The sequence below is a fragment of the Emydura macquarii genome, unplaced genomic scaffold (assembly GCF_026122565.2).
Source record: "Emydura macquarii macquarii isolate MOO-44397 ecotype Brisbane River unplaced genomic scaffold, CSIRO-AGI_Emac_v2 contig_1253, whole genome shotgun sequence".
NCBI lineage: Eukaryota > Metazoa > Chordata > Testudines > Chelidae > Emydura > Emydura macquarii.
In genome coordinates, this window is record NW_027131390.1 from 19947934 (window position 1) to 19969309 (window position 21376).

The window sequence follows — 21376 nt, forward strand, 5'->3', positions numbered from 1 at the left end:
AGCAAAAAATATAAGTTCAGTGATCAGAGTAACTGGAGTTACCTTATTTGATATTCCCAATTACTCAAGTCCATATTTCTAGTGTTGCCATAAGTAAGGGAGTGTTTAAGGCCGCAATCCTGCAAGTGATGGTAGGTGGGTGAACTGCTGCATTTGGACAGAGACCAATTCCTGTTCAACCACATGCTGTTAATAGCAGGATCAGGACCTAAAATGTATTTCCCAGTCCTAGCCCCCAAAGGAGCATAGGAACACTTAATTTGGATAATCTCTTTTTCCATCTGAATCCCACAAAAATCCTGTTTTCCATTATTCCAAGCCTTTCAGTAATAGTTGAGAGTCCAGTGCCTGCCTTGTCTGAGGATAACTGTACAATTTTATTTTTAATTTAGGGTTATTAAAGGCCTGCAAGAATTGAATATCAGGCTTTCCTAGCTTTACCAAAAAAAAAAATCAAAAAATCTTGGATAAATTTATTGAGAGCATATAGAAATGGGGAAAGAGGTAGCTAGTTCACATATATAATAAATCATCTACCTAACCAAATTGCACAGATTTATTTCAGGCTGTGGCTTCCCCTGGAATTTTTGCAGTCAGGGAGAGAAGTTAGTCCTACAAAGTGAATCTAGAGAAGAAGTTTTATCAAGTGGTGAAAACTAAAGACTGGGTATCATGTCTCCTGAGTTCTGTTGCATGTTCTCCTCCTGCTATTTAGCTGTGTGATTTTGTGTAAGTCACTTATCCTCTATGTACATCAGTTTTCCTGTCTGTAAAATGGGGATAATAAATGATAATTACATCTGAAAGGATGCAGATATTTGAGTGAGGAATGGGATTCCCGAAGATTAACCTAGCTAGGGAAGCCCAGAATCTTAAGACTGATGCTGCCTGTAGCAATCCTGTTATTCTTGTTTATGAGAATAATTTCTTACCTTCTTTTTACTCTCCAATTATATATTTATATTTTACTGTGCATTCTTGCAGATTTTATCACTTGATTGTTTGGGGGCCATAGGTCCCCAAACCAAACCTACTTGCGAAGTGAGGGGAAGGAAATCAGATAACAAACATTGGACAATTGCATGTAAGTGTAGGTCTGTGTTTGAGTGATGATTTAATGTGTGATCAATTGCTGAGTTGCCATTCAGTCTGTAAGACCACTAACAAAGATTCCACAGAGAGTACCAGATGTGTCAATATGAGGTTGACCAATAACCAGTATAATGTTATAGTTGAAAGTCAATAAACACTGCACAGCCGTTGCCTCAGAAGCAGCAGTACTTTTGAATCACTGTATATATCAAACTTCATCCCTCTTGTGTGGAATTACAGACAAAGCACTGGCAGGAAACAATCCTGCTCTGGAAGGGAGGTGGTCAAGATGACCTAGTAGGTCTTTTCCATCTAGTTTTTCTGACTGCATGATGTGATTCTATTTTATTGATCCCCATTCTCTGCCATGCCCAAGAAGGCATGAGTGCTTTAAATCAACCTTTGCTCTTTCCTGATCCTGAGCTGGCTGTGCACCAACCAATCCCTCACTATACATTAGAGCAACCTGAAGATGGCTGTAAATTGCCCCTCAGCTACCAATGGTCCCAAGACTCATGACAGCAAAGGCTTGATACATGGAAACCCAACCATGCTGAAGGGGAGGTGGTGGAAAAAGAACCACTACACCAGCTCTAAAATTGGGTGATCTTTTTCTGGCTTCTCTGGTTTTGGACTACCCTGTGCACAGCATAGAGCAACCTTAATGCAGGATGAAATTCGGCCATTAGGGTTACATACTCCTCTGTCTTTTGATTTCCCTTTGTCCTATCATGTCTGCCACTATAGGTCCCATTATGTGAGACAAACTATCAATTATATGTTTTTATTTAGGCTTGGTCTACGCTTACCTCCGCGATTTGTCGGCAGTTGACAGGAGTTACGCAAAGAACTTGCGTAACTCCCATCGACTTCTGTGCTTCTCTTCTGCACGCCATCTTCACTGCACTGTGCTGACGGGAACTGAGTTCCTGTCGACGCAGCGCTACGCCACTTGCGGGGGTGGATTAATAACGTTGACTTCTGGATCGTCTTCAATGACCGCTCAGTCGATCCAGATAAGTTGATCTGATGGCGGCGACTTTGCTGCCATCAATGTAGACATAGCCTTAGTAAAACTGCAGAAAGTTCCAAGTTCAGTTTATCCACCTGAGTCCAAATAAGGACTTGGTAGGATTTGGCTTTCAAACATCTGATGTTCATGTTAGAAATGGCCTCAAAGTTATTAGCAATACACTCAAATCATAGAATCACAGAAGATTAGGGATGGAAGGGACCTCAGAAGGTCATCTAGTCCAACCTCCTGCTCAAAGCAGGACCAAATCCAACAAAATCATCCCAGCCAGGGCTTTGTCAAATGCACTTTAAAAACCGCTAAGGATGGAGATTCCACCACCTGCCTAGGTAACCCATTCCAGTGCTTCACCACCCTCCTGATGAAAAAGATTTTCCTAATATCCATCCTAGACCTCCCCCACTGCAACTTGAGACCATTGCTCCTAGTTCTGTCATCTACTACTACTGAGAACAGCCTAGTTCTATCCTCTCTGGAACCCTCTTTCAGGTAGTTAAAAGCTGCTATCAAATCCCCCCTCATTCTTCTCTTCTGCAGACTAAACAAACTTAGTTCCCTCAGCCTCTCTTCGTAAGTCATGTGCTCCAGCCTCCTAATCATTTTTGTTGCCCTCCACTGGACTCTCTCCAATTTGTCCACAACTTTTCTGTAGTGGGGGGCCTAAAACTGGACATAATACTCCAAATGTGGTCTCACCAGTGCCGAATAGAGGGGAATAATCACTTCCCTCAATCTGCTGGCAATGCTCCTACTAATGCAGCCCAATATGCCATTAGCCTTCTTGATAACAAGGTCACAGTGTAGACTCATAGCTAGCTTCTTGTCCATTGTAACCCCCAGGTCTTTTTCTGCAGAACTGCTGCCTATCCAGTCAGTCCCTTCTCTGTAGCAGTGCATGGGACTCTTCTGTCCTAAGTGCAAGACTCTGCACTTGTCCTTGTTGAACCTCATCAGATTTTTTGGATCAAATGTTTCTTTCATCATATGTTCTGCTCTGTGTCACAGTAAGGCAATGGGCAAGTTGCCCCAACAGCTCTACCAATACAACTCAGTCCTGATCTGCAACAACTCTTATTCCAATCCTGAGGCTCAACGGTGCATTTTAGTCCTGACCTACAATGTCACCTGCTATTGCAGCCAGGGCCTTTCCTGGTTTAGTCTGTCAATTTTGATGAACTGTTCTAATTTACTGACAGTTCTGTGTTTTGAGATAACATCACCTGAGACTCAAAACTTAGTTTACATGCTATACCTCATTTAAACTGCATCACCCATAGATTAAAACGGGTTCTTTAGACAACAATACCAGTTATCTCTGCCATTTCTCCCTGTCCCTGGTAGATTGTGTTATATAAACACAGTTATTTCAGAAGAGTAATTGTCAAAACAAACCAAAGAATCTCATCATGGAGTTACTAGTAAATTGTGTCTCAATAATTCTATATCACATTTGCCCGTTAGCAAGTAAAAGGGTATTTGTTTCCTAATTGTTAGTCCTGCACACTCTGCCTGAATTGTTACTGTCGATCTGGGTTCTTTCTGGCACATGGATCATCACTCATAAACATATGCAGGCAAATAGTGCCATCATTACACATGTGGAACCCTACTGCTTTCAGTTAGATTGCACAACTGTAACTGGTGGCTTGAATTGAAGACAAGGGGATTGCACAGGTGGCTCTGCAACTGGAATTTGTGCTTTTGCCACTATAGCCCCCTCGTGCAGACACAGCATAAACTGACAGGAGTTCTGCAAGCATAGCTAAACCACCTCCCTGAATGACATTAGCTAAGCCAACAGAAGTACTCTTATGTCAGCACAGTTGCATAGAGGGGTTTGCTGGCATAGCTATTTTACACTCCTAGTTGACATCAGGAGTGGCCCTAGCTGTTTTGCTGGCCAAGGCAGAAAACAGTTTTAGCATGCCTTCCCCCACCCCTTGAGCAGCTGAGCAAAACCAGGTTCCCCTCTTCCCCCCATACAACCAGCCATTCAACAGAAGTGGGGAAAACCCAAGCAGTACAGGGGTTTGGTACCCGCTGGAAGTTGTCTTCCAGACAACCATGCTGCTCACCTGTCCCTTGAGCTAGCCCTGGTTAAATAGATATGCCAGCAAAACTTGCTAGTGTAGACTAAGCCTCAATTAACACATCTGTTGATAATGCACAAACCAAAATAGATTCAAGCTCACTCTCCCAAAGCTGTTTTAGCTCAGAATGGCTAACAGGAATAAAAAGTAGTAAAAACTTGCCTTTGTCACTAAACTGAGCAGGTGTGATTCTGAGTACACATGGGGAATAAGTATGGTAAATGAAAAGGTGCCACTTTTACATTTGCTTTCAGAGTGGCAGATCTTCAGCTGAGGTAAATCAAATTATACAGATTTACTCAAGATGGGGATCTGGCCCTTTAATTTTAATTTTTTCCAGGGGGACTGGAAAAAGGACCCAGTGGAACCTTGAATTTCAAGTAGTTTTGGGGGACCTGGACAAATTAATTAGGGGTGCCCACATGCCAGATGTGAGCTGTGGGAGTCCTAAAATACACCCCATGACTGCTCTCCAGCTTACTTTATCACAAATATAGAGCTGCAGCCCATGGAAATTAATGATTTGAACAGAACAGAGACCTAAACCAGCTGTTCCTCTTGAATGGCTCTGCAACTGCATTGGTATTTTATTGTCAAAGCCAGTGAACCCAGCCAACAAGCAATTTCTCTCCTCCTAGTGAGGCAGCTGTAAATATAAACACTTCTTATAGCTGCGGGTATTCTTTTTTTTTTATTTTGGAAGCTTGCAAACATACCGATCACAAGCCCTAGTCTCCTGGCAAGCTGCAGCTGTGGCCCTCTGTCTCTCAATCAATGGCTCCCCCTGGTGGAAGGCAACAGTAACAGAATTTCACTGTTGAAAAGTGTGATCGGAACAGCCTTGTCGGGAAGGAAAGGTTTGGACTGAGAAAAGATAGATCTTGCTAAACTCCTACTGTGTTGTTACTGACCAACCAGCAGATACATCAGTTTCACTTTCTACAGCCTGCCTTATTCATTCTAGGATTCTGCTGCCCTGTGCCTGTTTCAGAAGATTTGTAAGATAATGAGACTTGGTTCTGTATTAATCCAAGAAAAAGATTGAAGTTTAATTTCCCTTCAGTATGTACCTAACCCTTGTTGATGCTAATGGGAGTTGACCTGCACATACTGAGAGGAGAACATACATCTTTATAAGAGAGGGCTCAGCAGGGACTGACAAGGCCCAAAAGCTGTGCCACAACACTGCTGCTAAATGCTAATGCAGCTTTGGCTGCTGCTGCTGCTGAGCCCCGGTGCAGGGGAGAGGAAATTTGCTGAAGGCTTTGCATCATTAAGAATGCATTGTTCACACCGGGCTCTGCCCCTTCCTGATTTACAACACTCCCCACATATGCTACTGTAGAGGAACTGATGGAGCCTCCAGAAGAGCATATTTCTGCAGCCTGCAGAGGCCTCACATCTGTACAAGTTCTCAACACCTTACCCTTTCTCCCATCGTGTTGCCAGACTGCGCCAGCTCCATTGTCATTTGAGCAGTATGTGTCCCTGGCAGGTGGGGATGGGTTGCAGAATTTGCATTATTAAGAGTGAAATAAATCCTTAAAAGAGGACAAGGGAGAGGTGAATCATGGATTGCCAACTACAACTATCAGTTTTCTATAGCAGTCATTGCCAACTACATCAATCAGGTTATAGCTATGTCTTTACTGTAAAAAAATTGTTGTTTTGTTTTTTATTACAGCGAAATAACTAAAATGTGTTAGCTTTCCTGCTGTAAAATCCCAGTGGAGACATGGAACTATAGTGTTTATAGCAAGGTAACTAAGCTAGGTCAACACTACATACCCTATGTGTGTTGCTAGGACATCTAGGGGCATAGCCCATGATTTTTTGTGCTGCAGTAAGCTGAGTTGGTCTATGATTCTTTCCCAGAATTGACAGTTCTTCTCGGCACACACTGAGAATTGCGGGAAGGTATTGGAGGACAATCAACGCTTCAGTGGTTTAGCCTGAAATGGATGGGGCACTAACCCAAATGAAAGTGGACCCCTAGCTCTATTTTATACCCCCAGCCAGGCTGGCTAGCTTGGGTTTAAAGCACCACCAAGCTCAGATGAGAGGTTTTTATGTGTGGATGGGAGGCGAATTAGGGGTGATATCCAAGTAAGAGCCTAAGTTAACCCTGCAGTGAAGACATACTCCAAGATGCTAGAAAAGGAAGAATAGCAGTAAGAACAGAGACTGAGCTTCAAAACAGCATTTTAAATTGCTCACTTTTTTGGCTTGCAGATTATTTTGTATTATATCTGAGATCAGTCGGGAAGAAGAAAAGACTTTGTGCATGAGACCAAAGTAACACATGACAGAACTTTTTGGTGTTTTAATGTCTGAGGGATTTAGTCTCTTATCTCTGATGCCAGCTGGGAAGAATGAGAGACTTTTCTTGGCACTAGAGGAAAATTAAAACGTCACATAAGAAGTATTGGTCAAATTGTAAAAGGGTCTGAGGTTCAAGTTGGTTTTGATTAAGCACCCAAAAGTGAGAGTGCTTCTCTGAATGGGCCAACCCTCTTGGCTTTATTTGGGGGGATGGAAATAAAATGTCTAGAATAATTTCTGCTACCTCCTGCTTTTGCACAGGAGGAAATATGAGACTGAGTAAATTTTGGTACTTTTGCTTCCCATTCCAGCTGGAAGCCATTTATATAGATTCTATTGCTCTATGAATGATTACTAGTCAGAATTTTTACTGTGCCCATTCGATGGAAAGCAAAAATAGTGAAAATAAGAAGGTTACTGAACTGTTCCGAACCTATAGAAAGGTTTGGTTCAGATGGGATGGTTGAATTTAGGGCAACAGTTTGGATCAATGTTTATTTCATACAAATCATTTTCCCAGCGTGAATCACAAATGCACTATTTTAGATGTTTTTGCTTGCAGTTTAATACTGTTCCCAGCTGGCGTCCCTTGCCTCGCTCGGTCCTGTTGAGTCACCATAATATCATCTAGATAGAACTGGTTCATGTGTGTTTTCTCAGTATTTTTAGGCGATTTGTACCAAATTCATCCCATGTGTAACTCTGGTGAACTCAATGGAGTTGCATCAGGTAGGAATTTGGCCCTTTCTTCTCACATGGTTTTGTACCATGGTGAGGTTTGCTTTACTCTAATCCCATATGGCAGGGGTCCCGAAACTTTCAGCTGCGAGGGCCACACCACTCAGTCTTGCTCTTATGGTGGGCCGGAGCGGCTGGGTCCATGTCACGTGGGAGAGGAGTGTGGGGAAGGGGCAGAGCTGGGAGGGGGGAGCGGACACCACACGGTGCTACTTGGGGCCAGGAGCAGCGTGGCTCCAGCCAGGGTGCCGCTAGGCCCCCGTGGGAGAGGGGCAAGGGGGCAGCTCGAGGGGGCGTTGCTTGGGGCCAGAAGCGGTGCACTGAGCCCACATGGGAGAGGGGTGTGGGGAAGGGGCAGGGCTGGGAGGGGGGGAGCAGGCCAGTTAAAATGTGCCAGTGGGCCAAATGCGGCCCGCAGGCCATAGTTTGGGGATCCCTGCCATATGGTGAAGTTGTAACTCAGAACTCAAGCGGTGAGTTTCATTCAGCTTGATTAATTTTGCTTACAAGTAACTCTGGGTCACATCTGAACTGGTGACGTAGAGGTGTAAGGTTCTATAGCCCATATTCCATGCTCTATTCCCTGAGTCTTCCAGTCACTCTCACCACATGGCACTTTGTGGTTTCTTTTATTTCAGACTAAAGCATTCAATGCAGTCAACACAGGCTCTGTGCTGTGATAAATCTTATCAGTTATCAGGGCAATCATTAAAAAGGAATTAAAATGATGTATTGTAACAGATGGTCACAAAAACACTAGCAAATGAGGATACAGCTGAACTCCATGGTGAATCTAAGAGTGGTGCATCATCTGACAGTGGTCTCTCTCAAACAAACAACTCCAGAACCGCCAACGAGATCACGACTTGTGTCTGCAGCATGTAAGAAAGTGTCATGCGAGAAGATCTCATGAGAAACCAGTCATTTCAAGAGAGAAACAAGCAGTAAACAGATAACACTATGAAGACTCATACCAAGAAACATCAGATTGAGGTTTGAAACTGACATCTCCTAAATCACGGTTTCATTCAATCCCCTGTGGTGTGAGTGCTTCACTGACACATCTGTCCATAAGCAGTATTGTTCTGGGTCAGTCACCAAGTACATCAACTCTGTTCTGTTGAATGCTTCTGCAATAACTCAGACAATATCATTGTTTAAAGACACTGACCCTCTGCATTTTGGATTTTTGTTGTCTATCAAGCGTAGATCGTGTCAGGAACTGCTCCCTCTTTCACCAGGGCTGAATGAGACCCAGAGTCTGTGGATAGCAAGTCCCAAAGCTCCATTTACTTCATCCCTTTGCCCTGTGGATGCTGTGTCTCACAGAATCATAGACAATAGAGATGGAAAAGACCTATTAGGGCATCTTGTCCATCCCATTCTCACCTCCCCAGAAAAGAGTACAGAATTGGTCCCTACATTATGTCTTCTAGTGCTTTCCATAACTTAGTTTTCAATGTCTCATGTGATAGGGCTTCCACCACTATTCTCACGAGAGGCTCCTGTCTAGGATCTCCTCATCTCACATATCAGTTACTGCAACGTCTTTTCTCTGGCTTTAAGAAATGCAGTCTTGCCCCACTCATATCCATTCAGAATGCTGTTGCAACAATCATTTCCCTAGCCCATCACTTTGACCATGTCAGCCCACTCGTTGAATCCATCCAATATAAACTGTCGTCACTGTCAAGGCACCCTACCCAACTACCTAACTTCTCATTCACCATTAAGACATAGACTCCTGCCTCCAATCGGCCCATGATGCCAGCCTCCTTTGCCCACTTGTTACATTTTCAAACAAGCACCTTCATGCTTTCTCCCTGCTTCCCTCACAGTTGGGAGGAGCGCCCTGTAAACATCTGCAAAGCTACCTCATTATCTTTCTTCAAACTTTCCTCTTCGTGATGCCTATGAAAAATTTGACAATGGCTGCTGGTATACCGAGATCACAGCCTGTCATATTAACCAATATTGTCTCATTGTTTCCTTGTATTCCTCTGTCTGTCTGGATCCATCTGTTGTCTCTTGTCTTACACTTAGATTGTAGGTTCTTTACGGCTGGGACCATCTTTTTGTTCTGTGTTCATACAGCACCTAACATGGTGGGTTTCTGGCCCTTGATGAGGGCTCCTAGGAGCTCTGGTAATAATTAATAAGAAATAATAATAATAATAATGTACCACAGTTTAACAGGTGTTACATTTGGACATATTTCCTGATGATTCAACAATCATGCTCTTATGAAGAATGAAAGTATCTGCCTAGATCTTGAGCTATGCATATGAAATATGTTTCTTCCAGCATTTCCTCAATTTGTTATAATAATTATTAGTGAGATATCAATGTTATTTGGACTTGGATTGTAAACTCTTCAGAGCAGGGACTTGTTTTTTCTATTCATCTGTAAAGTGCCAGGTGGCAGGTGCACATATAGGCTGTAGAAATAAGAACATATAATAAGCTCCAAAGAGCTCAGATAGCTGTCCAGTGCCCATCTCAATCTCTGTATCCACTGAGCAGAGCTGGAGACTTTAAGAAAACTAGTTTTCTTGTGAGATTTCTGGTACTTCTTGCCTTTAATCCCATTGTGAACTCAGAAGTGTGAAAGTTTTTGGATTGATTCTTATTGTTTCTGAATATCAGCCTCAATTTACAATGACAGCATGGTTCTCGTTCCAACAACCAATGGTATTCTTATCGGGGCAAATCCTGTGCTATCTTTCACATCCATAAGCTGGTATAACTCCACTACCTGGGGTGGAGGAAAGAAGGATGGGGTGGGGGAAGCTGTGGAATTCAGAATCAACAGGTGGTAAGAGAACAGCACTTATAATGAAGGTCTAGGATCACAAAACTCATAAAACTACCACTGCAGCCTCTTTTAAATTTTTCCTTAGACCTACCACTGTCATAGGTGCCTTCAGAAACCTACCATCTGGCACTGGTTAGGCAAGTGGTGAGCTGTGACTTCTGCTTTTCTGATAAACTACCTTAATTTGTTAACTTATGTTCCCTACCCACCTCCACTCAATGTATTTGTTTTGTCCACCTGTTTGACATCTAGAGGTGAGCTCCTAGATGCTAGGACTGCGTTCCCTGTTTGTCTGTACAGTGCCTAGCACAACGGAGCTCTGATCCCTGATTATGTATGTCGCCACACGGAACATAAAAAGGGTGGTTCAGCACAGTCAGACCAAGACACATTATGATTATTAGCATTATGATATAGATCTATATATAAGCACTAAATATTATACTAGAACATGAGGAGAATTTAAACTCATGCTCAGGTGTTTTCCATGCAGTTGCCAACAGCAGCCATGGATGAAAAACAGCTGTATTCAACATATGTTGAAATATACTGAGGCTGATTCTCAGAGGTGTTGAGCTTCTGAAGATTTCAACTAAGATCATGGGTGCTCAACTGAAAATCAGGCCCATTGTGTCTGAACAGTGAAGAGCAATCAGACCACTCAGCAAGCACACTTCAGTAAACCACATTCTGGAAAGGTTCTGTGATGCACTGTAAGGAGGTGGCAATTTATTTGAAAGGATAGCCTCAGAAATGGATCCAGCTTGTTCAAGGAGGTCACTGATAACAGCAAGCTTTTCACTGTACAATGGTCACATGCCCATTTGAATGTGCAAATGTCAGGTATGCACATGTGGGTGCTGAACTTGCAGATGCGAATTAGGCATACAATTGCACATTTCTTTGTGCTCATGCATTTCTGAACATGTGACTCCTTATGTGCAGAGGTTTCCCTTTCTCACTTGGCTTTTGGGAGCTCCACTTGCATTTCTAAAGATGTTAGAATTTTGTTATATTCCTTTGCAGGTTACCTTAAAAAAAATAATCGCGGAACACATTACACAGCAAAGACACAATCCGTATTGCAGAGAGCTCCAAGCCTATCGTATGTCAGTGACTCCATGTCAGGGCCCTGTGTTCTTAATGTTTGAATGTGGTCCCTGCTCTAGCATTATTATCCACAATCACACTGATGAAACACAGCCAGGCACCAGCAAGAGGCTGCTCCTATAGACACACAGCACTGAAGCTAGCTAGGAGGTTTCTAATAATGAACGCAACTGCATAAAACAAGCAGGAAATCATGTCCCACTTTCATGCTATCCTGTTTTCCCAAACTAATAACCTTATCAGCCTCCTTTCCACTCTGTTGCTGATTCAAGAGCCACCCTGGCAGATACTGTGTATTGTTCATTCTCTGATCTACTTTCACCTGGCTCCTGATGGAGGCATTTATAGAATAAACGAAGTCACACAAATCAGTATCTTGCTGAGGGGTATTATTATTACTATTATTTTTAGTGTAAAAATAGGTTGGCACCAAATGCAGTGAGCTCCAGAAAAAAGGGTGTAATGGGGGGACACAAACACATAAGCAAATCTGACAACATGGTCCGATCTGTTTCTTCAGAGAATGGCACATGATGCCTCCTCCTCTACATTATATCGAGCAAGGAAGCGATTATCAGCTTCTCCTGTGGTTTCTTCATTACAACAGCAGCATTCGGGCTCTGCTAAATAACCATCCACAGCACGCCTCCTGCTTCTAAGATGAAGCCCTTTTACTAATCAACCTCAGCTAATGATCTGCAGAGAGAGGCGTATACCCACCTGTCATCTCAGCAGAGGGGCCTCCTGGGTTTTAGATTGCATTGTTATTGTTTTATGCAGTGTTGTTGTAGCTGTGTTGGTCCCAGGATATGACAGAGGCAAGGTAGGTGAGGTAATACCTTTTATTGGACCAACTTCTGTTGGGGAGAGAGACAAGCTTTCAAGCTACAGACAGCTCTTTGTCAGGTCTGGGAAATGAAGAAGAGCTGAGAGCTCTGTGCAGTTCAAAAGCTTGTCTCTCTCACCAACGAAGTGGTTCAATAAAAGAGATTACCTCGCCCACCTTGTTTCTTTATAATTGTTTGTTTATTTTCCAGCAACCTCTCCTTGAATAATAATGTCATAAGCACCACCCTCATCAATAATAATCTGACACTTGTGTTAAAGGATCCAACCTTGGCCACAGCAACCACCTCAACTTGTCCTCAAGCATTTTACAATGTGATAATTAAGATACCAAAGACCTGCTTTTCCACTTGTTTAGACCAGTGTAAATCAGAAGTGGCTCCAATCAGCTGAGTTGCACAACTGTAAATGAGTGAGAATCAGGCCCTAACGCCTAATGAGACCAGAAACCACTCAGAACTGATTCTAGATACAATAGCATCAAGACCAGCTAGACAGCTTTGGTCTAATGTCCATATAGCACACACTGAATACACACATAGTACACAGGAAAGCAAGTGAAAACCTTGTCTAGCCAATCCCAGTTTCCACCTCACGGGCTCCTCATTCCCATCCCAGTCTCTGCACAGCCAGCCCCAGTCTCCCATTCTGATTACCTGTCCAAGTCCCACTTTCCCCAGCCTTGGCTCCCAGTGCCAGTCTCCTTGTTCAGCTAGTGCCAGCCTCCCCCTGGGCTCCTCATCCAATTTCAGCCTCCCCACTTTAACTTGTCAGTGCCAGTCTCCCTCCCTAGGTATCTTGTCCCATTCTCCCCAACTCATGCTCCTCATCCAATCTTAGTCATCACCCATCTTTGTCCCAGCCTCTCCACTCCAGGCTCCTCATCCAGTCTACCTCTCACCATCAATTCCCATTCCCATTCTTGCCCCAGTAATTAAACATGGACTCTGAACTAGCCCCTCATCTCTTGGGCTGACCCCTCTACATGAGTTAAGGAGTACTGGCAGATCAGTGAAGAAGAAGCTTTTACTATTTCCACCTGTTCTTTGGCTAAACAAAAAAAATCCAGCGTCCAAGGCAGTCATGGCAGTATCTTCACCTACACTAAATCTCATCTTCTCAGAAAAGATGGTGGTATTGCAGCGCTATGAAGCACCCTGGTAAGCTGTAGTGAGGGCCCTGCCTGGTGGTTAGCAAATGAGGCAGATGACATTAAAGGTGCACAACCAGCATGGGATGAGATGGACTGAATTACAGTGTGTGCATATACAGATACACATTGTGGTATGTGACTGGGTATCTATAATTGAATTTTGCATAATTTCTCATTGGCAAAATATATTCAATAACTGCATTCATGAAATGTAAAGAGCAAAGTGACTGTAGGGCATCAAAGACATTTCCCAAAGTGTTTGAACAGGAATTAGCAAGACAGTTTTCAGTAGGCACAAGTTCTTAGGGGCATTTTGTCAAAAACATTTAATTACTACTGCAAGACAACTGCTAATAAAGAATGTTCTTAATGATCTTATTATGCCTCATATAGGACCATGTATTTATTATGGGTCCAATCTTGTGAGGAGCAGAACACCACCTACAAGATGCTGAATGTTGTGAGTGGCTGTTTTCCTGGAATTAGAATGGAATAGAAAAGAATGGAAACTGTCATTATTTCACATTTACTACAGCTGTTTGCAATCAGCACCCAAGTGTCTATACAGAGCTTTTCAGCCTGAAGGATCCCAAAGTGGCTCACAAATTATATATGCACATACAACCTTTTCATCCACATCTATAGTGCAGCCAGCTCTGGGGCAGCAGCCAGGTGGACAACAAGAGCATGGGCCACTAGACAACCGTAGAGGAGGGGAGATTTTGGATTAGAGCACGAGAGCAGCCCCCTGAATTTATAAAAAAGGCTCTGAGATGTTCCTGTCCATGCAGAGCATATACAAGTTCAGTTTTTAAGGATTTACCTATACACTGAATAAGGCAGGGGACCCGTGGAAAAAAAAATAACACGTGACCATGTAATTAATGACTATCATAATGCATATGCACAAGGAGTTGAAGTAAGGTTGCACAGACAACCTTTAATTCAGGCATTTCCTAACTTTAGAGTGTTTTATTTTGCAACCTCAATAATGTACTTTTAGTGTAAGAGGTGTAGGGAGTAAATTTGATTATTATTATTGAGGTTCATTTTATTGTGAGCTTAGCATTTACTCTATTCTTAATGATTAATAATAAAGATGGAAGACAGTTTGGTTTAATATAGCCACTGTTATAAGTCTAAATAAACCATAATTTGCTTTAAGACAAATTTGACAGTTTATGACTGGATGGAATATAAGACATCTTCCCAGTAAATTATGGGCCCAGTCCTGCAAGGTGCTGTGTTCACTCACCTCCCATTGTCTTCAGATTGCGCTCTGTACTTTGTAGGAGGTGCTCAGCGCCTTGCAGGATCAAGTCCTTTGCAAATCAACCTGCCTCTTGCAGAACTAAGATGCAGCAGGGCAGAAAGTATATCTCAGTTCACTGAGCAGTGTTTGGAAATATCTCCTCTTAAATTAAATCTCTATTTAGATTTCAGTATAACATTTTGAGCAGAGGAGAGGGATCTCCATAAACAGGTTTGCCAAAGGGCCAATTAAAAAGAGTGATGCATGAAAGGTGACTGACTGCCAAAGGTGATGAGAGCTGAAGTCTTTGGCAAATTGGAAGTATAACCCAATTGAATCTATGAAATTGTCAATAAAGTATAAATGTGTATGCCCATCTGTAATATAACACGAGTAATCAGAGGGGAGATCATTTTGTGCTGTGTTTCTGTGCGTTGGCAGTATTGGGCTCCATTCTGTATCCACTGTCTGCAATTAATGGCAAAACTCCCTTTCAACTCAGTGGGAACAGGGCCAAGCTTTTATGTGCATTAATGAATGCTGCATCTGTAAAGAGTTTTATATCCTGGAGTCTTCAAGCAATTTACAAACACTGCTGCAGTGGTGTGAAAGATGTTGCCTTAAGTGCTGCGAACCTGATTTCCTCATGTGATAAGTACCACAACTCCCACTGAGGTTAATGGGAACTGCAGGTGCTCAGGATCTTGACCCCACGTAGTTCCCTCCTCATCTACGACCATGTGCTTAAGTGTTTGCAGGATCAGGGCCTTGAAGTTTTGCAGGGCTTTAGCACTGTTCAGGAACATAGATCTTGTCTACATTGTTTAGATCTCGATCTGCAAAAGTATTGAAGCTCCTAGCTTCCCCTGAAATCAATGGAAATTAGGAGCCTAAATACCTTTGTGGATCTGGGCTTTAGCTACCAATGTAATTGGAGGGACACTGGTCACCAAACACAAGGGGTTTGCTTCTGTCGTCTACACTAGGGTTTGCCCTAGTAGAGCTACATCAGTGGAGGCTAAATCCCTAACGAAGACAATTCCAGAGGCAAAGCATGGTCTTTTCCTATTTACAATGAAAGACTAACCAGGCAGTCCTGTGTTGTAATAGGGTCTTGGCAACACAGATTTTTCCTATGTAAATGTGACCTAGGGCTTCTTAAAATGTGCATCTTGTACCATTGAATGGGCTTTGAATTCATGGATTGCTCTGAGCTTTGTGAGGCAGATTTGTGGATGGTTCATTGCAAGTTTAAGCCTCCATATCTTTAACAATGGACAGAAAATATCACTGCTTTGGTAGTATTCGGAAAAATAGGCCTCTCAAGATGTATTTTGCCAACACTTTTTCAACAAAATCCTGTTCTGTATATTTACATATTTGATTATCCACATTAAACAAGGCAAACAGTGGCTTATATTCCATGGTGTTATACAATCGTCCCTTAGCAATTTGTACCAATTACACTAAAGAGCCCTCTGGAAGCTGACAGTAGATGTGCTTTCCCTCTGCTTGTGAAATTTAATTTCTCACTTGTCATCATGCATTGTTTTTGCTTACTCCCCAGCTTCCTGCCTCTGACACCTCAGCTTATCTGCAGGCCCCTGAGGGAATGGATCTTTGCTAAGGGGCCAGCCCTGTGCTTGTTGTATCTCACACACTTTAGTGATGGCTAACTATGCCCTTGTTAGTGATATTGCCTAATCAAGTGTGTGAGATGTGCCATCTCCAGCAGGAACTAGTGGCTGTTCCCTGCTGGAGTTTAGGATGGGAAATGAGGGGGTGGGGTAGATAGGATAGGAGGAACTGAGGATGGTTTCAAATGGAGTGGGTTCTTGTTTGTTTTTGGGTGGGAGGGAGGGGGGAGAGAATTGGAGGCAGGTCACTGACAGGGGATGAAACCTCCTGTTCTGAGCTGAGCAGAGTAGAAGAGCAGAGCTTTACACCAGGAGGCCACCAGTGGGAAGGCAGCGCAGACAGCTCAGACTGTCTGAAGGAGGAGGTGGCAGCCATACATCCTGGGTGGCCTGACTGGGGTGCAGGATCACCCTGGTGGCTAACAGAAAGGGGAGGCAGCCTGGCTTGAGCTGCAAGGGGGTGCCCTAAGCGACTGAGGGGTGCAGAGCAGGTACGTGGACTAACCAAGGGACAGGCCAGGGAGGTCTCCAGTTTGAGCCCTCTTAAGGAGGGGGTGAAAGACAGGAATCTCGGAGGTGTCTGTGCCATGGAGAGGGGACCATTGTGTGTCCTGGAGGACACTTCTGGGCAGGATGAAGAGCACTGCCATGGCTGGGCAGACAGCTCACAGCTCTGGCACAGGGGCTTCCAGTGCCCAGAGCTCTATGACAGCCCAGAGGCTACTCTGTGCTGTGGCACCTGCAACCTGCGCTACTGCTGCTCAACCAGAGAGGCCCAGCTGGACCAAGGCTTGTGTCCTAGTGACCATCATCAGACCAGCCCCAAGCCTCCATCAGGTAACAGGATCCTCTTGCATGTGCAGGATAAAGGATGGACTTCATCAGAAACCTGGGTTCTGCAGTGCACTGTAGGGAGACGGGAAGTTTTTTGATCCACCACCCCAAAACCTCCCTTTACAACTCCACATCTAATCCCCCTCTTCACCACCATCAAAGCTCCAGCTGCTCAACTCAAGCCTGCTCCCCCTTTAGCACTCCAGACAACTTGACCTATGGTGAGACCCTGATTAAAGGCGAACAGTCTATAGCAGGGGTAGTCAATAGACAGACTGTGGGCCAAATTCGGACTATTATATGCTTTTGAACAGACCCCAAAATCTTTTTATTTACTTATTATTGTTGGGTTTTTTATTATTTTCTCTAGAGTCTGGACCTGACTATATCTTGACCAAGAAATTTGGACCTTGACAAAAAATAATTGACTACCCCTGGTCTATAGCGAGTGAGTAAAGAAGAGTATTTCTGCCCCCCATGGTTTTAAAATGGAAGGCTAATTCCCCTGTAGAATGCAAAGTAGCCCATATCTGGTATTAGTAGAAAGCTGCCTGGGCATTAGACTTTGCTAATTAATGGCTAGTCTATTCATGGAGTTGTCCCTGGTTAAGTGCTCCTGACTAACTTTAAACTATGGACACACTTATTCTGGAATGAGTGCCTTGTTCCTGTTCAGCTTAACCGAAACTCCTGGAGGCGTTCAGGAATAGCTGTTGCACTTTAAATTCAGACCCTGCTTTAATCAGAAACTCCCTCCAAGTGTAGACAAGCCTTAAGATACTGTCTGGAGTGGGTGAAGAGAAATGGGTGATCTATAGGCAGAGCTGAGTGTGAGGGAACCAGGATGCCTTAGACTAAATTCTAGTGATTCAAACTTGGCCAGGTTTGCAGACCAGAGCCAATGGATGATATCAGGTGGAAACCAGGCAAAACTTAGCAGCTTCAGCTGCGGTTCTTCTTGTTTAGAGTTTAGGGGCTTAGTGTAAATGTGAAGGACTGACCAGGCACCAAAAAGCCTTTGAGCCACAGCTCTATGGTTTATGTCCCAAGATGAAGAAAGCATAATGCTGGCTGCTGTGACTGCTAATGTGCTGGGTGCTCAAAGCCTTTGATTCCTTACAAGTTTCTCAAAATGGTAAATTTCTGGTTTGTAAAAATTGGGATTGCTTAGCCTCCGTCTCTAAACTCCATTCCTGTACTGGTAGATTCTACATGACATTCAATGCTAATTCAATACAGTAAATCAGTTCTGGCCAAATTCTCTGGTCCTTTCCATCTTGTGTTGTCACTTATACTTGAGAACAATAGGTGTGAAATGCTATCAGGTCAGCATATTAGTCTCAAAAGCAGTCTCTGTGCAGGTTTAAATTATGATGGACATAATTTGGAAAGGCAATGGCACCTCTGGCTTAGACAAAGACTTCATTCTAGTTTCTCATTGGCAAGAGCCTTCTTGGTCCTGCTATTCATTTGGAGAGTTAAAGGGCTTAGAGCTCTTGCTGGTTGGGTGCAAGCCTTTGTGGTAATGTTTTAAAGATTTAATTAAACTGCTGTGTATGAGCCATGAGAGCACGAGGGAAATGTCTGTAAATGAAGGCCTTGGTAAATACTAAATGACTGACTTACCTCTCTGTATTCTCCATTTCCAGTGCCCATGTACTTACCTTTCCTCCTTGTTGGGTCCATATTTGTGGCTTTCATTATCATTGGGGCCTTCATTGGTATTTGCTGCTATAGATGCCTGAAACCCGAGGATGAGGAGCAGCAAAATGGAACTGCACCAGTCCAGAGTCCGCTGCTGGAAGCTGCTGCTCCTCCTTGGCTCTCCAGTTCCAGCTCAACAACCAGTTGCTCCTTGGGTGGTCATCTTCAGACCAATAACATCGGCATGAGCACAGCTCTACCTTTTCCAATCATAGAGTCCTCTCACAGAACCCAGTTCCTGCCCCTTACATCAACCAGTGGACCTCTTTTGCAGCCTCCATGTACTAATTATGGAATACCAATTGATCATATTATTATAACGACTCCAGCATCTTTCCTTAATAGGGCAGTTTATGGACAAACTTCTTACTATAATTTGCCTATAAATGCCAGGCATGGTGACCAAACAATGTACTCAGGAGTTCATGTCTAAGAAGATGACTTGTAACTGCAGAATTCCATATTGTAAAAATGTAGGGTGCTTTTTGGACAAAGTAACAAATATTATTATATTATTTGGGAAAAATGGGTCTTGTTTTAATCGTTTAACCTAAAAGTTTTGCTACATTGGGGCTCAGGTTCAGTTGCTATGGTTCATGCATTTCTTGGTATGTTTTTCTAATGGCAGAGCTAATCCTGGTGAGATTTTTAATTGTGGTCAGCTGCCCTTTAGGAACTGGAGGAAGATTGCCATATTCCGTCACATAGACAGTCAGCCAGCAGATCTTGGAACTCTTCATCAGTTACTAACCCAGGTTGAATTTGAACCCAGCTACCTACAGGGCTCTGTTACCCATTACCAAATGCTTTAGCCATTCTGCCATCTTAATAAAATAATTTTGCATTATATTTAAAATGGCTTGTAGAGAGTGGTTTCTCTAATTAAAAACTAGAGTTTTTTCTTAAAAGGACCCTGTCAAATCATGTTTTTGCCTGAATATTTATCTACATCTGTTACAAGACAAGCTTATTCTAACCCAAAAGGGATTAGAGGGGAAGGGAAAGTCTTGTCTTCCTCTTTTACTGTGACTATACTGTGCATTTATTAGCAGTATTCATAGTCAGTTTCACTGTTTAATCTGTATTGTAGAGTCAGTTCCCTTGTTGTTTGCCTGGGCCCATACCAATAGGGAACAAAATAACATAATCAGAAAATGCGAATGACTATAAAAGCACAAGTTGGCAGAGAGACAATAGGGCAGGTGGAGTACCTGAAACTACTTAAACTGTTTTTGTTTTGTTTTTTCCAAATTGACTGGACTGAACTGCTGCTGAAGAGCTGTCAGTTAAGTGCTGCTACAGGAGCAGCTTTTAGGCCAAAACTTTTTGTAAAATGCACCTTTTCTCTATACAGATACTTGGAAAAAATAAATGTGTTATGGAGTATTTGTTGCTCTCTCATATTATAATGGTTTGGTGTAGCTCTAGTTATGCAACATATACAAAAATAGACATATTAACTGATTATAAGACATTATGAAAAGGCTTTTTTTATAACTGAGTGAGAAAAAGGAGTGAAATGTGGCTAGACTCTCCACTCATATAACACTACTTCCTTTTTGTTTATCTTCTAAAGATTATTCAAGAAATCCCTATTTTGACTTAAAATACTGTTTGCACTGTCAACAAGGAATTATTTTCAGATGTACACTGCCTAACTGCAGCCATCCTTCACAGCAGGAATTAACAGCAGGATGCTGATATGAAGAGGTTGACAAAATATGTTGATTCCTTATGCTGGAGTGTCTAATACTTCCATTGGTCAAAGAAACGGAAGAGTAATTACACCAGAGGCACATTAAAATAACTCCACAGACATTGCCAGTAGGAGCAGATGCCAAAGATTGAAGTTGTGTGTGTCAGAAATGAGAACTTAATCTTCAATTAGTTGGTCCGAATCTTAAAATCTGCATAATAAAGAGGCTTTGGAGACTTCCCTTGGAAGCAGATGGGGCTAAATAATCTATTTGGTAAACATAAAATCTATCAGAATATTTGTATTTGTTCTTGAGGTGGAAACATCTCACATTTAATTTTATTATGTAATATATTCCATCATATAGATACTAAAAAGGGCACACACATCTCTTAGCACCCTGGCTTGTAATGGGAGAACCAATGCACCCTGGTAAAATAGTAGACTCGATTTTCCCCTCATTTGCACTGGTGTAAATCAGGAGTATTTCCCCTGAAATTAATGGATTTACAGTAGCGTACGAGAAGGGGAAATTGGGACCAGCATATCAAAGTTTGCTGTAAGGGATGTAACTTCAGGCCTATTTTGTGTGCTGTATAGGAAAAGAAATAATAAATGTTTACATGCCATGAAGCATTTTGAGTTTACTCAAAATTAGTTATCTGTTGTTTTTTTTTTAAATTAGGATGAAGAGAGGAGACCACCAATATAAAGTACCAACCAAAACTTAACTGAGCTGAGGGAGACTGAGTCTACTTTCTCATGTCATTCAAAGCCCTGTCACTGAAAGTAACTGAGGACCTATTTTTACCACATATTGTATGTCACAGCACCCAAGCTGGTGTGATACGAATAGTAACATATAGCTTTAACTAAATGCCTATTTTTAGAGGGACTGTTGTCTAAGGTCTCACATTTTGGTGGATTCCATGTCTTTTTTCTTAGTAAAAAGATCAGATAAGGACTAACACCCATGAGGACAGAACCTAAATTCAGTTAATTACAGAGTATTTCTACCATGTTCCTTCCTGTTTAGAGATACAGAGGTACGTTA

General features: G+C 42.6%; 1 protein-coding gene across 1 annotated transcript; it reads left to right on the forward strand.

Annotated features, from left to right (window-relative positions):
* The first annotated feature begins 16337 nt into the window (after positions 1-16337).
* LOC137153934 (protein shisa-1-like) lies at positions 16338-20976 on the forward strand. The gene is made up of 2 exons (XM_067549725.1): positions 16338-16925; positions 18572-20976. The coding sequence occupies exons 1-2, from the start codon at positions 16676-16678 to the stop codon at positions 19057-19059; spliced, it is 738 nt and encodes a 245-aa protein (XP_067405826.1). The 5' UTR covers positions 16338-16675; the 3' UTR covers positions 19060-20976.
* The last annotated feature ends 400 nt before the right edge of the window (positions 20977-21376 follow it).